Source organism: Vidua chalybeata, chromosome 2 (genome assembly GCF_026979565.1).
Source record: "Vidua chalybeata isolate OUT-0048 chromosome 2, bVidCha1 merged haplotype, whole genome shotgun sequence".
Taxonomy (NCBI): domain Eukaryota; kingdom Metazoa; phylum Chordata; class Aves; order Passeriformes; family Viduidae; genus Vidua; species Vidua chalybeata.
Window position 1 is genome coordinate 78,384,080 of NC_071531.1, and position 16,392 is coordinate 78,400,471.

At 39.7% G+C, this 16,392-nt stretch overlaps 1 protein-coding gene across 1 annotated transcript in view; it reads left to right on the forward strand.

The window, feature by feature from the left end:
• Positions 1-16,392, forward strand: part of DLG2 (discs large MAGUK scaffold protein 2) — a 984,977-nt gene that overhangs the window by 132,791 nt on the left and 835,794 nt on the right. Inside the window, exon 5 of the mRNA XM_053935819.1 lies at positions 13,846-13,944. Within this exon, the coding sequence (XP_053791794.1) occupies positions 13,846-13,944 (99 nt within the window). The remainder of the gene's footprint in view (positions 1-13,845; positions 13,945-16,392) is intronic.

The window sequence follows — 16,392 nt, forward strand, 5'->3', positions numbered from 1 at the left end:
TTTGCCTTGCTGTTGGAAACCTCTGTTAACTTCCACCCTTCCACCATCAATTACCACTTTGTCTTATTCCTAAGGTCTGTCGTCTCCTGTGCCTCACTATCTTGACTTCCACATCTGCTTCTTCAGTTCTTCATGACACATTCAGTGAGGAATTTTCCTGGTATTGTCACCCCCAGTGCACAGAAGCTTTTCAGAGAGAGCTACGTGACTATCTCATTTCATCTTCAAAACTGTGTTTTGTCCCGAAAGAAGAGGTGGTTGCAGTCATAGCAGTCATTCCTGCTACAATATTCTCCTCCTCTTGATCAATATTGTCCCACTATTTTTTCTTGCTTCTCCAGTTTTTCTTGTTTTGAACTGGACAGTGTAATAGAGCAGAACCCTCATGTATTAACCCAAAGCAGATCTTGTGCTGGGTATTGGCTTATGTCTCTGTCTGGTGTCTATTTCCCCCCAACACAGAAAACTAGTTTGATAGATAAGTTCTGAAATGGAATTTTTAATATAGTTCAATTAGCTCATGTCTAAAAACATCACCTTAGCTGGATCTCACACTTCCATCAGCATGCACAGACTTGCACAATACCAGTGGGAAAAAATGATTGAAGCTACAAATGTATCTCTGCCTTTGAGTGGATTGAGCATTCTGACTGCACATCAGCTTATATGTCTGGTTTCTTGTGCTTTTCTGACACGAGGGCAGCCTTGTTGCTCAACAGTTATAGCCCAAATAGCAGTGTTAAGTTCATTGCTCTAGTTGTATAACATTTCTTCTCTGGAAGGACAAACCAAAGTGATGACGTTTTCCCAGATCCTCCAGTTCTTTCCAGAAGTGTAGAGCCTACCTGGTTTTCAGAAATGCTGTGCCCTCTCGCTGTGTGTAGATATATATATATTTTAGTTCAGCACTTCCAAGTAGTCATGGTGTCTCCTTCTGAAAAGAGAAGTCAAACAGCTCTTATGCAAGCTGGAAAAAAAAATGGAATTAGCAGTAATGACATAGTGGATTTGAAATCCATTTTCTCAGAAGGCAGCTTTTGAAACTCTGGTGTAAACAAAGCAATGGTAACTTTTAAATTAGTGTTTTTTAAATGAACCACTAAAACAAGTTCAATCTGTGTGAATTTGTTAATTACCACAAGAAGGAGTGAAAGGATCCCTTGAGAGATTTCAGGTCAGTCATTACACTGAGCTGGTGTCATCTCTCACACATTTCTTGATGTTGTGGCAGTTTGTAGAAAAGCAGAGGTAACAAAATTGACAACTCTGTGTCTTCCTAAGCAGTAGAAAGATTAATGACAGACAGATGTCTCTACTTATGTAATCAGTATTCTTTTTTTGAGATATCTTGTACTTTTTTGGACAGGAAATACTCCTGGCACACCCAATGGTATATTTGCTAGGTCAGCAGCAAGCCTGTAATTAGATGTTTCAGTATTCAGGATGCTGAATACATTATGGCCTGAAACAGTCCATCTTCTGCAGTCATAGGTGTATTTATTAATGCTGCTTCTTAATTCAGTATCAATTTATTTATTGGATTCCTTGTTTTTTTCCCCATCTAGGGAATGTGCCTGATATACACAGATATCTTTGCACTTATGGTGAACAATTCTGTTAATTTTGAGGTTTAGAATCATCGTATATTACTCTTTGGTTGCAATTTGTGATCATCTTACCCTTGGACAAGGGCCAAATCCCTCCTTATATTGGTGCTCTGTTCTATGAATAGTCATCACACACAGAGGGGAGGACTGATCTGGCATCCTCGCTCAATGCTGAACAGAAAGGAGTGCTCAAGTTCTAATGATCTTGGAAAACTAATCTTTGTGCCTGGCTTCACAGGGCTTTGTTGCAGCTCAGCCAAAAGAAAATGAGGGCTTGGATTGCCTTTGTGAAGTGGCATCAAGATGCCGGTCACAGATATTCAAAAGAATATTCTTAGTTAACTATAGAGAAGAAAACAGATGTGGGGATGTTTCCAAACCATGAAATTACATCACTGATTATAGCGAGGTATTTTTCTTGATAGTAGAAACTACATTTTTGCCCACAGCCTTTAAAAGTGCAGTATTAGAATCTACTATCTCTTTTAGGGCCACGTCTAGTGACCTCTGTTTGACTAACAGAGAAACGTGTTAAGAAGGTGATCTTGCCTAGCTTCAGCTTTGTTTATAAGCTAATGAAATGTGATATTGACCACATGGTGGTAATAATGCAATAGATTGTCAAGATGGGGGTTGCTGTTGTGGATTAACCTGTCAGGTAGCTAAAGATCACACAGCCCCTTCCTCATTCACCCCTTCTCAGTGGGGTGGAGGAAAGAATTGGGGGAAAAAAGAAGTAAAACTTGAGATTTTAGACAAGCCTTTTTGACAGAGCAGAAATGGAAAGGCAAATTGTAATAACAACAATAATAAAGATTTTGAATAAACAAAACAAGTTACACCTTCTATCTACTGAGCAGTGACCTGTGGCCAGCTTTCCCCCTGGCTTGCATACTGAGCATGATGCCATATGGTATGGAATATCCTTTGAAACCCTTGGGGTCTGCTGTCCCGGCTGTCTCCTCCCAGGTTCCCGTGCTCCTCCAGCCTTCTCACTGGTGGGCTGGTGTGAGAAAAGTCCTTGGCTTAGTGTAAACACTGCTTAGCAGCAACTAAAACATCAGTATCTTATCAAGTTTATTCTCATCCTAAATCCACAACACAGCCCTGTACCAGCTTCTAGGAAGAAAATTAACCCTATGCCAGCTGAAACCAGGACAGCTAAATATGCAGAATAGTACACAGAGCTGTGTTCTGTTTGCATTAACAAGCATCCAAGTTGTTATAAGGTTTCTGAATAAAACCAGAATTGGAATTTGAGCCCCTGCTAATGAGAGGTGAGGTTGTACAGTAATGGTCATAAAGGTGTGATTTGGGATGTTTCAAGAAAATATTCATCAACAGTGAAAGTATTTTCAAATTTTTCATCTGACATTCTTCCAAGTTTGTATGTACATCTCTACCCAAACCAGCCTCCTTGATGTCAGATACATCCCAGCAAAAGAAGAAAGTCTTGCCTAACCTGCATGGACACCTTGCAAATACATGGAGTTGCAGACAACTTTAGCGTGAGCTGTTGCAGTCAGACAGTTTTTAGACTGGATTTATTGCCTCACCCAGGGTTTCCCTTCTGATAGTGTTTCCTTCTGATCTGGACCTTGGTCTCAGTGAGCTGTGACAAGGGCATGATTTCTCAGGTCAGCTTGAGCTGGTACCTCTGAAGGATTCCTGGTCCAGGATACATATGGACTGTACAAGGTAGTATGCATGGAAGGGGCATTACACAGACTAGGAGATTTCCTCCTTGCAACTCTTGGCATTGCCTGGTACCTAAGCATCTGCACCTTTTATTGGTGTCAACTGCATGGAGAGTTGGCAATGAAATTTATTTAATTAAGTCTCAGTAGCCCTTTTGCTTTTGTGCTCACAGAAGCCCAAACCCCTGTACTGTCCATAATTTTTTAATAACTGTGGTAAATGGCTAATGTTAATAGTTCTTGGATCCTCATATAAAATACAGGTTTCTGCCATCTCTCCATTAGGCAATGAAAGATTCTTATCCTGCACTGAGGTCATTACAGTTGTCACAAAGGAAATTGTCAAGCATTGGCAGATCCACGGAGTGCAACCTTCTGCAAAATATTCAGGAAATGTTGTTTTCCCTTTTACTTCACTTTGTTGTCTGGTTATCAACTTAGGGAGTGATGATGTAATCTGCAGTTTAATGACCTGATTCATTCTACTTAACTTACCTTTTGGGTCCTTTCCCTTTGATATGTATGGTGTGAAGCATTTTGTAATTCTTTGTAGGAGAGAAGCTGGATGAAGCGATATGGAGCTATGTTTTGCTGAAGGTTTTGTTTAGCTGCAGTCTTTTTGCATGTCAGCATGAGTATATATGATTGTGGAGCTCTGCAGCCATGACTTAGCACGGCAGCTTGCCACTGTAATGACAGCCACTGCTTATTTCCCCTCCCTATGCCTCTGGCTGAAACAAATATTCTTCTATAACAAGATTTTGGAAGCTTCAAGCAAAACTATCTTGAGAAGTAAAAGTCATTACAATATTCTTCAAGGATTTGATTTTGTGTTTTTGTTGATGGCTTGAGGTTCTTTTTATCTTTTATTTAATGCAGGCTTTATATTCTTGTATAAGTGTAAAACACCTTTGGTTATCCTAAATATCACTTTATGATACATCAGTCCTGTTCTCAAAATGGAACTGGTTTTATTACTGCTATTGAGTAGACTGACTTAATTTACCATTTCTGGCAAAAAAAAGACACAAAATTTAATCTCGAGTGAAATGTGGATAGTTTCCTCCTCTGTAATTTCTCTGGAGGTGTGTGTAAATAGGAAGAATCTGTGTGGGCCAGTGGAGGAGACAGGAGATTGGTTTCTATTCTTGGATTTGCTATGGACCTGCAGCACATCATGAGATAAATCAGAATTCACTTTATCTGAGTGACTCTTTATTTAAGAATATTTCCTGCGAGGTTATCATGCAGTACATAGTACTCTTGGGTGTTTCTCCTGTTTTGAGCTAGAACCACAGAAGGTTTGGGTTGGAAGGGACCTTAAACATCCTCTAGTTCCAACCCCCTGCCATGGACAGGGACACCTTCCAGTAGACTGGGCTACAAAGTCCCATCCAACTTGGCCTCCAACACTTCTACAGATGGAGCCTCTGCAACTTCTCTGGGCAACTTGTTCCAGTGCCTCACCAGTGTCTTGGTAAAGAATTTCTTCTTTAGACTTGTCCTCTTTCAGTTTAAAGTCATTCCCCCTTGTCCCATCACTACATGCCCTTGTCAAAAGTCCCTCTCCAGCTGTCTGGTGGCCTCTCTATGTACTGGAAGGCTGCAATAAGGGCTAGATCTTGTCCTAAGCTCTGTGTGGTAATACACACACAGACTCTTGTTCTCCTGACAACTGAGAGGGATACAGCTTTGAAAGCAACCATTCTAACTCTCCTGACCAAAGCAGAGGTATTATAGTTAGGAATAAATGAAAAGCTGCTCCCAGAGGCCAAGGCAGCCCACAGGAGACATTTCACTAAGTCCTTCTCCATCAAAAACTCTAACCTTACATTCATAAATGCCCTATTATCTCTAATCTGAGGTCAGTCCATGCCAGCTGTATGGAACAATGGTTACTAAGCAGTTCCTCACCTTGCACCTGAATATAATTGATAGTAATTAATACAGTCTCCCTCATTATGACTGTTAAGGGGCCCAGATAGAAATGCAATATCAGCAATTAGATAATTGCAATTTAATTGGAAAGGGCCCATTTGCAGGGATGCAGAGTTGGGAAAGGTCAATGGGCAACAGCAGGCTCTGCTACACTGCACAGAGGGAAGGACAAAGGCTGTCCTCATTCTCTCTGTCCCTTCCATCAGAGTGCCACTTGACTGTACCTTTAAAAGATTTGATCCAATTCCTTGGAGACCCCAAGAGTTTAGAAACCAGTTCTGCGCCTGGATAAAAGTGTAGTTAAGCTCATCGTGTGCTACACCAGTATGTATGAAATGTGGAAACTGCTCTGTAAGACCCTCCTGGCCTGGAGCACACCGCAGTGATTTACTCAACTGTTTTACATCTCTGCTGTTATGTTTGCTGCCTCAAATCTGTTGTGCAACTTTCTGAAGAGTCTGATGTTAATTTATTTCTGGTTTTCAGGAGAAAAAGCACTAATTGGAGACTTAGACTTACTCTGTAGGTCTTCTGTTAAGAACTTGACCTCAAGCTATATATCCTAGGGGAGACTACTGGAGTAGTAGTTGAGCCAAAGGGCTGTACATATCCTTAGGATTTTTGACAGACTCAGGACTGAGCCCTGAAATTGGTAGTGAATTTTCTACACTGTGCTAGGAACATCTTTGGAGAAAAATAATATTGATTTCAAGAAGAATTAAATGTGAAAAGCGCAATTAAAAATAGTGTGTTATTATAGCAACCAAAGTAGTTGGCTTTTTTTTTTCCTTTCCTGGTTGTTAAAAAAATATAAATCTACACTGATGCAATAAAAAATGACACAAGAGAATAAATGTATCAAGTTGTTATGGCAACTGAAATATGTAGGTTGGAATTTATGTATCCAGAACTTCTATGTAAGTAAAATAAACATTATCCATGCTAATTAAAATAGCATGCAAAGATTATTTAATTTAAAATCATTAGTTGTGTTTTCCCTTACAATTAATGATTTTTTTTTCCTGTTTCCAAGTATTTTCTTCCAGCTGTGGTCTTCTTGTATTTTCATGGCAAGATTGTGATTTCACTAATATGAGCTAAAGAGTGGAGGGAGCCCACTGAAGCTAATGAATAAAATGTCAGTGTGAATGTGTGCAGGTGGGCACAACTGGAATCAAACCATGTGCTTTAGCACATCATTCTTGCTGTAGGTGACCTTTCTGCTTGCAGGGCCTCTTGCCAGGTGTCATTACCCCATGCTTCAAGGGATCTCCCGGCAACCACAGCTCCCTGTCTTTCTTCTCAGTTTGATACAGTGCACATGGAGCTCCTTCCAGAGCTTGATTCTGCATACAACCTGCCCTCTTCAGCTGTAGATTTTGCTTCCAGGATATTTTATGATAGCGAATTCTAAATGAGCATTCATTAATTATGTTCAGCCTTTTAATTTTTCTAGTCCTTTTCCTCCAGCCTTCATAAGAGTTCAGTAATAGCTTCTGCTTTATTTGAAAGAAATAGATCTTTAATATCCCAAATTACTCTTCATGTTTTATCTTTATGCCCAGCAAAGTGCAGGCTGATAGCTGAAAGGTAAAAAGGAATGAGGAGAATGAACTGACTCAGATCCCAGTGAGCTGAGGAAAATGCATTTATTTGTTTAATGTTTTAATCTCATTCATACTCATGTTCAGAGGTGTCTAAATTTGCCCTATGGAGTTTAAAAACACTGCTACCAGGAATGTTTTGGAAAATACTCCATCAGCAATGCATAAGTTAATGGTCTCCATTTCTTGCAGGCAGATATCTGCCTGGCATGGAGCTACAGCTGGGGTGTGTCTTTGCCTGAAAACTGCAACCAGTCTGTCCAGTCTGATTCTTTGACATTCTTTGTAATTTTCATGCCTCTGAACTGTAAATTATTTATCTCTTCATCCTTGCAGCAGAGTTCATCTTTGTGATTTTTTTTCTTGCTCATTTTTTCTCTTTGCCACATCAGATCCTGCCAACCACCGCTATTCAGTGTGCCAGGTCTCAGCAGGGGAGACTGTACTTGAGCAACAGCCCTCTCAAGGCTTGTGTTTTCAGGGGCTCTGGTGGCTGCACTGTGCCCTGCTCCCTTCCCTTCCTACTCTGCAAATCATCACACATGACAGAGTCCACCGTTGTGTGACCGTAGTGACTCTCTGTTGCCTGGGGAAGGAGACGCACGAGTGCCTTGATTTGTCTCCCAGCTTGAAAATAAAGCTCTGTATGAGCTCTTCCCTTTTCTTGCCCCTTCCTTCTCTCTCCTGAGACCCCTCCTGGAATACTGCATCCAGATCACAATGTGGGAAAGATGTGGACTGTTAGAGTGAGTCCAGAGGATGGGGCTGGAGCATCTCTCCTATGAAGTCAGACTGAGAGAGCTGGAATTTTCAACCTGGATAAGAGAAGGCCCCTGGGAGACCTTAGAGCACCTTCCAGTACCTAAAAAGAGCTTATAAGAAAGATGGGTAAAAATGTTTTTGTGGAGCATGTTTGGTAGGACAAGGGGTAATGGTTTTAAACTAAAGGAGTGTAGATTTAGATTTATATATAAGAGGTAAGTTTTTCTTTTTTTTTTTTTTTTTTTTTTGTTTTTTTTTTTGGTTTTTTTTTTTTTTTTTTTTTTTTTTTTTGTTTTTTTTTTTTTTTTTTGTTTTTTTTTTTTTTTAATGATGAGAGTGGTGAAAGACTGGAACAGGTTGTTCAGAGAAGTGGTGGATGACCCACCCCAGGAATCATTCAAGGTCAGGCTGGATGGGATGCTGAGCAAGCTGATCTAGTGGAAAGTCTCTCTGCCCGTGGCAGGGACATTGGAACAGATGACCTTTAAAGTTCCAAACAAACCATGCTATGATTCTATGACAAGTGACACTGGAGATAGAGCCTGGATTAGCAAAGTGAATCCTGTGTGTGTCTTCTGGTCAGTCACCAGGTTTGAGTTTTTGGGGCAACTAACTCTGGCCAGCTTCATCTGAACTCTTTGTCTGGGAGGAGAAAAGCTGGTGCATGAGTTAGTGTCTCCTCCCTGCCTGAATTCCCTGCCTGGAAAGTCAGTTGTCTTGCTGTAGATCAGAGTCACAGTGCAGCTAGCTAATAGTGTGATATGGATAGTGAGGGAAGTCAGGTCCGAGTGTGGGTTTTGTATTAGTGCAGCAAAAGTGACTACTCCAGTAACTGATGGCTTGGATGAGAGCTTTTAGATGAATGGTCAAATATGTATCAGGGACGAGTAAATGCAAAGTTCACCAGTGACATGCTGACATCCAGAAACACACTGAGAGCAAGATTTGCTCTCAGGAGGGTGGAGCAGCATTAAATCAGATCCTGACCTTTCAGAGACACAAGTCCACAGCCAGATAATTGTTCCTGAGCTGTAACACTCTTTAAGGCTGTCATAAAATTTTCTGAAAGGTTGAATCCATATTAGTTAAAGTGAAATCATAAAAATCCCAGGGCAAACTAAATATTATTGTGATATTTATGCTCACTTTCAAATACAATAACTTAAAAAAAATTGAAACACTTGTGATGTGATTTGTACAGTAGAGTCCATACTCAAATGTGTATTTTTCTTAATTCACATTTACTGGTCATATTGGGAAGACTAGTGCAGAAGGGACTGAAGGACATTCTTGCAGGGCTTAGCCATGAGACCCCTTAGTGCTTTACAACATCACCCTGATTTAAGACAGCTGCAAAGTCTGAGCTAATGCAATGTGATGTAGAACAAACCTTGATGTCATCAAAAAATGAACGAGAAACCCTAACATGAAATGGAAATAAAATCCTTTCTGACATCTAAATCATTTGACATGAAACTGCCTTTCTATAGGGCCTTAGAAATACTGAATTAGAAAAGAAAGCTCTGCTATATTATTTCTGGATTGAAATTTAGGCCCAGCTGAGACAAATTAAACTGCTTGACTTCTGTGGGATTATATTTCTGATTTTAATTTCTAGCATGACCTGCTCTGGGATTGTCTGAATATTCAGTGATATTGATGAAAGTCATATCCTGTCAAAAAATCTGTTGCCTCACATTTCTTCCTGTAATAAGGAATATAAGAGGCATAGAAATAGGACTAGCAAAGCACATCATCTTATAGTCTCTAGGATTATTTCTCTGCATGGCATTGCAGGAAAAACTCATCAAGCCCTCAGTGCCGCTTTGTCTCCTACAATGTGTCCAAGTGCTGACAGCAGCACATTTAGGAGGAGAGCTGTCAACTCTGTGTAGGTATGGCAGAAAGGTGCAGAGCTTGGAGGACAGATCACAGGCACAGAAGGCACTCGTGCTGTTGCTGGCACGTTGTAAAGGATGAACTTGACTTGAATCCAGTTCTGGTTCACACACAGCTTGAGCAGAGCGTGAGCAGGTTGGCTGTACCTGGCACAGAGGTGTGCTCTGTTCTCTGCTAGTAGCAGCATCCTGCTGAGCATCTCAGTTCAGCTCAGGTTGCTTCCTACTCCAGCATAGCTGCTGAATGAATTAATTTACATCAATGTCCTGTAAAATGGATAATTCCAGCATATATTATGTTGAAATGTAGGTTTTTAGATGTTCTAATGATTTTCAAATATGCTTGCTGTAGAAAAGTTAATTAAATACAAGCAATATCTCTCAGCACTATATGTTTCTGGGAGCATTTTGTTACTAGGATGATCGATTTCCTGACAGATATCAGCATCCGAAAGTTAACAAATCGCTAGGGGTTTTTATTCCTTTCCTCTCCTCTTGCAAATCACTTGGGGCAAGCAGGCATTTATTGACAGGCTCTTATGAGGCTGGAGCAGAGCTACCAACTGGTGACCCAAAGTGCCCAAAGATATCTTGGGCAACCTCTGTTTTGAATTTCTCTCGCTAAAAGCAGAGAGGAGAGTGTTCCCCAAGCTGGTGGCTGTAGGGGAAGGTGCATTAGCTCTCTGAGCCCTAAGGCAGATGCACACTTATTTGGGCTCATGGACTGTAGTTCCTCACACTTCCACCCACCCTCTTGGGCCCTGTATAGAGCTGATCAGCCTTTTCTAGCCAGATCTGCCCTAGAAAATATTCCTTGTGTGTAAATAAATTCAAAGTCCTGGAAACAATATCTTAGGCCGTGGAAGAGCAGAATAAAGTTTGCATGTATGTTTCCTGGTTTTTTTTTTTTTAATATTTTTTTTTTTACTCAATCTTGGGCTTCACCCCAAGAAATAAACATGTGGTAACTATTGGGGATGGTTATAAGTTACTCCTATTGATATATCTGGTATAAATTCTGGAAATTCTATAAATTCTTATGCTAGACTGGGGAATTCATCCACCATTATTACATGGCTTGGCTGCTGTAGGACAATCTCCCATAGAAACTCATGGAAACCTCACATGCCATAATTGCCTGTGAGAGCAGATGCTCCTTCTGTCTGGTTGCTGGTTCAGACATGAACTAGAACCTGCTGCCTGCTGAAAGTGGAACTGGTGACTTAGTCTTTCATAACTTGTATCTATGTACTTTGGCAAAAAGTAATCAGGCAGAGTTTTATTGTCAGTTGATTGTGTCAATTGTGCATGTCCTAAAAAGCTACCTGCAAGATGTGTTATAAGCACAGAGAAACTTCATTAAGCACTGTTAAAATTAGACAAAATGAGCAAGGTAGGTAATGGTTATTATTTTATTAATAAATATTTATATTTAAATAATGGTGTGAGTTTGCACAATGAAAAAGACGTGCTGAAGAGAGTATGGTCTAAATAGCATCTGTTAACTATAATCTAAATAGATTAGTGTTAATTATGCACAAAATTAGAAGGTTGCTTTAGGTGTGATCTTCAAGGCTTATGGTTACTAACCATGTGAGTAAAGGTACCAAGTGAAGTTTTGATCTGCCCTTGTAATATTTGCTTGTGAAATCGCATCTGTTCTCTGACCAGTTTGAAGAGAGTAAGATCATGCTTTCTTCTGTGAAGAGGAAGATAGAGTTGTTCCAGATACTGGCCCTCTAGATGCAGGGGTGCAATAAAAAATCTATAATTTTGGCAGTAATTGTAGTTCAAGCTTGAAGTCATTATTTCCAGAACCTCCTGCAAGGATGTATGAGCATGGTGCACGTTGTCCACAGCATTTATAGTGTGTCATGGTGGGGCTGCCAGTTCTGCATCTCCTGGTCATGGTTCAGGAATAATGGGGTGTTGCTGAAACATTTCCTTTGCATGGGCAGGCAGCTTTTGGCTATAAAGTATACAAATAATTTTAAGCAGGACAGACTTTTTGTTGGTCTCCAAAGGGAGGTTTGTATGTAATCAAGAATAAGAAAAGACTCAAATCCAAGATTGTTAGTTTTTAATAAATCTGTCTCAATGCACAGCAAGTATTCTTTCTGTCTCTTGGATTATACAGTCCCATGCATTTCATAACACAGAATTAAATATCTTTTGGTGTTCAGATAGATTTCTAACATATGTTTTGTTTAGGTTTGGAAACCATATATTATTTTGCTAATGATTATTGAACCTTAATACACTGGAACAGAGAGATGTTCCAGATTTATTACAATTACTCTTGCTTGAGCTGGTTGAACCCCCCTCAATGTCCTTGATTTTCTGCTCTTTACAATGAATTTGTGACCCATTTCCCTAAGGAAAACAATGGAAACATTTCATAGCATCTTATGACATTGTTTTATATTCTTTCAAAATATTGGAGCCAACTAATGGTGAAAAATTTGAGAAAAAACATGTAAAATGTGAACAAAGTAAGTTTCTTATCCTGTTTTGCAGCTTCAATCATTTGATAAATGTTACCATAGAAGTTTCTGCTGAAGCTTGTCAAACCCTTTTAGAGAAGTTGCAGGAGCTGAGCTCCTTTAGACTCAGGATCCTTTAAGTCTTGATGGTTAGAGCAAATAAATATTGTATTGATTTGAACAGTTTATATTATTGCCTGTAAATAATAACAATGAAAAACATTTTTGTCAAGTATTCAAAGAAAGCAAAGATGAACTGAAAATTGTATGCATGCTTTTTAGCTCCTTGCAAAACCAATTTTCTCTTCCTGAAAGAAACATTTAGGGAGTTGCTTGGATTTTCTGTAGGCTCTGAGGCAAGACCTGGGTACAGTTTCCTGCTGTCCTTGAAAATTTTGGCCTTGTTGTCTTTCTATGCCTTACTCCCTTCCAGATTGCAAATGGGAGATACTCAGCACCCTTTGGTGACCAGAAACCAGCCAAGGGAATGAGTGGTTCTCCATGTGAGGGAAGCTGTAACCTCAGAGAGGACTTGTGGAGTCCTGTGTACTTTAGCCCCATGTAATGCTGGGCCTGATCCAACCTTCAAACACAGTTTTTGCTGGAGCACAAGACTCATCCATTGGTTCCAGTGAAGCTAAAAGCACGTGTCTAAGTAGTTGGCTGGACTGGGGCCAGCACTCAGTCTTTTGCTGGACAGAGCCCTAAATAAAGAACCGAGGATCAGAAGAGAGAGCATTTGCACATGCAAGTGTGATTTGGCTGTTTCTGTGGCGCTGGCTTGTTGTTTTCTAAGTTGTGCTGGCAAAGGCTGCTCTACTTAAAATGCTAACAATTTCTTGCCTGTTGTGTTAAAATTGACTGCACTCCTGCGGGATGCCTGCACAGGCTAAAACAGGATGGGTCTAAATCCCTCAGGGTGCTTGCAGTGACTGGCACCCACAGACACAAGACTCTGAGCTCTGTTTGAATCCTCCCTGCTTTCCTGTTTGTGCTTTTGCAGAGTGCTCAGAATTTTTTTGAGATCCAAGTTAGAGGCACCCATCACATTTAATTCAAAGGCTGACTCTTCAAGAACATTGTTGCAGGGCAAAGCATTGTAAATAGAGATGTCATTTGTAATATTTACTGTCTTAATGTAAAATCTACAGTAATATATTTGATTTGCAGCAAGAAAATTGGAAAAATAAATATAGCCATTTACTATGTCTTCTGCCAAAGATATTATTTGAAGAAATACTGTGTGTTTTATGAGGGTTTTCTGTAAGCAACGTAAGATTGAAATCTGTGTAAATGAAGGAAAAGTAACAAAAAATGCATTTGAATTTAAAAGATTTACACATATGGTTACTAGTCAAGCATGAAACCTTATACAAAATGTTTTACTTAGGAGAATGTCATGAATTAGAAATAAGAAAACAAACCAGATAATTTATTTGTTGCTGTAAGGAGATATAATTCCTGGAGCTACTCCAGATGAGAGCCCCATCACGGTCAGCAGGTCTTTTTGCCAGAGCACTGATTTCCTTCCTTATCTTTATGTTGTGTTGCTGAGAGCTGCAGAGCACCTTGAATGTCTTCTGAAGTCACACAGAGATTATGATAAGCATCATCTTGCAGATTTAGCCTATTAAGACTTTCACAGACTACCATGAGAGTGCCTGTAGGATTAAACACAGAAAGTGTTGCATGAAAAAACATTGAGGTGAAAATCTTCTGTATAAGCCACCTGATACTTTTCTGAATTCAAGCTATCCTTTTGTGTGTGCGTGATAATCTTTATGTTTAAATGTAATTGAATTAAAGCATACATCTCAGCTACTTTATTTATGCTGTTTTTCCACCCTGCTCTTTAGCCTGCAGCTTCCAATGGATCAGAAGGATCTGGCCAACGTGGTGAATGCAACAAGGAGAACCTGACTTTTGAAAACTATGTGGTAGACATGAAGACAAAGGTATTGTCTACTCTTTTTTTTTTTTTGATGGAGAATGAAATCCTTGTTTAATGAAGTTTTGCTGGAGGTGAAATGTGTGGGACATAGTCAGTTTGAGCTTCTGTTTTTTGTGTTTTTTTTTTTTTTTTTTAATTTCTGTTTAATAGATGCATGTCCATGTTACATTTGAATGAGGCTTATAGCTGCATTTTTATTGTGGTACATTGCTAGCCCTGGGTATTTTATGCTGACCTAGGCAGGATTTCATTTTTATTTTTTATGTACAAGTCTTGTTTATATTGGTGACAGTTCTACAAATTTGCTGATCTCAAGGTGGTTTCATTTCAATCTATTTTTGAAGTCCAAGTTGTTCCGCAGTTAGTAGGTTTTATTCCAGGTGTTTTCAGTCTCTTAGTGCGTGTTGTAGTTTCATTTTGGTCTGGAGTCAATATGGAAGAATTTGAATGTCAGAAAAGTGATGATTTTTGTATGGGCAGCCTAATGATAGCTATCATAAAACTCTGCTGAATAGCATTACTTCATCGTTGTGGTAAGGGGCTGTGTTACACTTCCCTGTCTTGCTGCATGCAAGTGAAGTCATAAGTGTTTCATTATGGTATCTCCATTATTTTCATAGGTTCATAGCTTGGCTGGAGCAATTCCCTTGGGCTTAGATATTATTATATAGACTTTCAGCCTTGGCATCATACTGTATTTTTCCTTTTTGAAGTGAAAGAAACTTATTAAGTTTTCTTTTAAAGTAAACAAGCTGGAAACATGACGAAAAGAAACATTAACTGATCTGGTGTGCTTGTGTGGTACCTTGTAGACTTAAGCAAAGGTTGTTTCCAATACTAGAAATTTGTGGATTATTCCTCTTGTCTAAAGCTTTTCCATGGACTTTATTTCCATTTCTAGATAAATTTCTCTGTTCATTAAATGTTAAAAATCTAAAATTCTATTTTTCTAACATGATTTTGAGTTTCTTGTGTTGTTGTGTTCCCAATTTCCCAATCAGAAAAACTTTTGTACCACATGGTAGCATTGTGGTACTTGATAGTTGAAATACAAGAACATATATACTCATTGAAATTTGTCTTTATATTTATGGAAGATTCTATTTCTCCAAAGCAAGGGATTATCAAAAGTTTGATATATGCCCTAAATACATTGTCTCCATGAGGATGTTGTGAAAATCATGGCATGTAGTTGATCTCATCTCCATTTCACAACATGATTTCTGTTACAAATGGCCAGCTGAACAATGCACTATCCTCCTACTTAGAGTCACTGCAAACCCCAGACTGAATGTTTCTCTGTCAGCAATTCTGTGTACTACATTTTCATGCTGTTCATGTACAAAGTGTAGCTGAGAGGAAACTCCGAACATTGGCAACTCCATTGCCAACTCTAAGACATTCAGAGCTGTGAGTGGTGTTTTGTACAGTTCTCAGTACCATGGGATAGTTGATAGCAGATGTTTTGGTTTTGTTTCCAGGATCTTGTGGTTTAGTGTGTCAGTTCACTTGAAAGGATCATTTTGTCTGATTTCTTTTTCAAGTGAGCGTGCTTGAGTGTTAGTGGCTGCTATGACAGTGACATCTAGCTATTTGAGTGGCTACATGTTTGAACATATGTGCCAGAGTTTTTCAGTTGCTAATGATCAATTGGTAGTTAGATTAACTTCCCCAGACAGAATGCTCAAGGATGAAAATGACCATTGATGTTGAGAATTGAGACTCACTTCTGGATGTACCGCCCTTAGTACCATGTGATTCTGTTGCAGAGCATCCCAGCCTGCATAAAGCCAGCAGAGCATTTGTAACTGAAGCACTTCTGTTTCTTTCAGAGTAAAGGATTTGTGTCAAACAAGAAAACAATTATGGATTTGTATAGGAAATAACAGATAGAAAAAGCATTAGGCAAAAGTTTTAAACTAATGGAGATTGGGGGGCTTTCGAAAGGCTAGCTTGTACAAGGACCTTCGGAGCTGTAAGATGGGTCAAGGACCTCTGCCCCATACTCTGTGATGCTGAAAGGTCATGTCCTACAAGTTATATTGTGCTCTCAGCTTGCCTTACTGCCTTCTCATAGGACCCCAAACTGCTGAACATGTGGTAATGAGACTGCTGGAGAGGTTGCACTGTCTCAGAAGTAGCTTGTTTGGTTTGCTTCTGGGGCAGTTGCTTGGCTAAAATGGTGCGAGCTCTCATGTACTACATAAAGGGGTGGTAAAGTGTGACTGTACTTGGGGTAAGAAGGGAGGGAATCCCCTCCACAACTGTGAAGCAGAAACTTTTTTTCTGTGGCTGTTGAGCCTGAGGCCACCATGGCCACTTGGGTGCACAGACCTTGTGGTGAAGGAGTGGACCTGCCTGTCTGCCTTTCCCTGTGCCCATTTTACCATCTACCTTCAGGCTTTGAGAGGCAAGATCTACTTCCCTACAAAAAAGATAATTGTCTATTTCT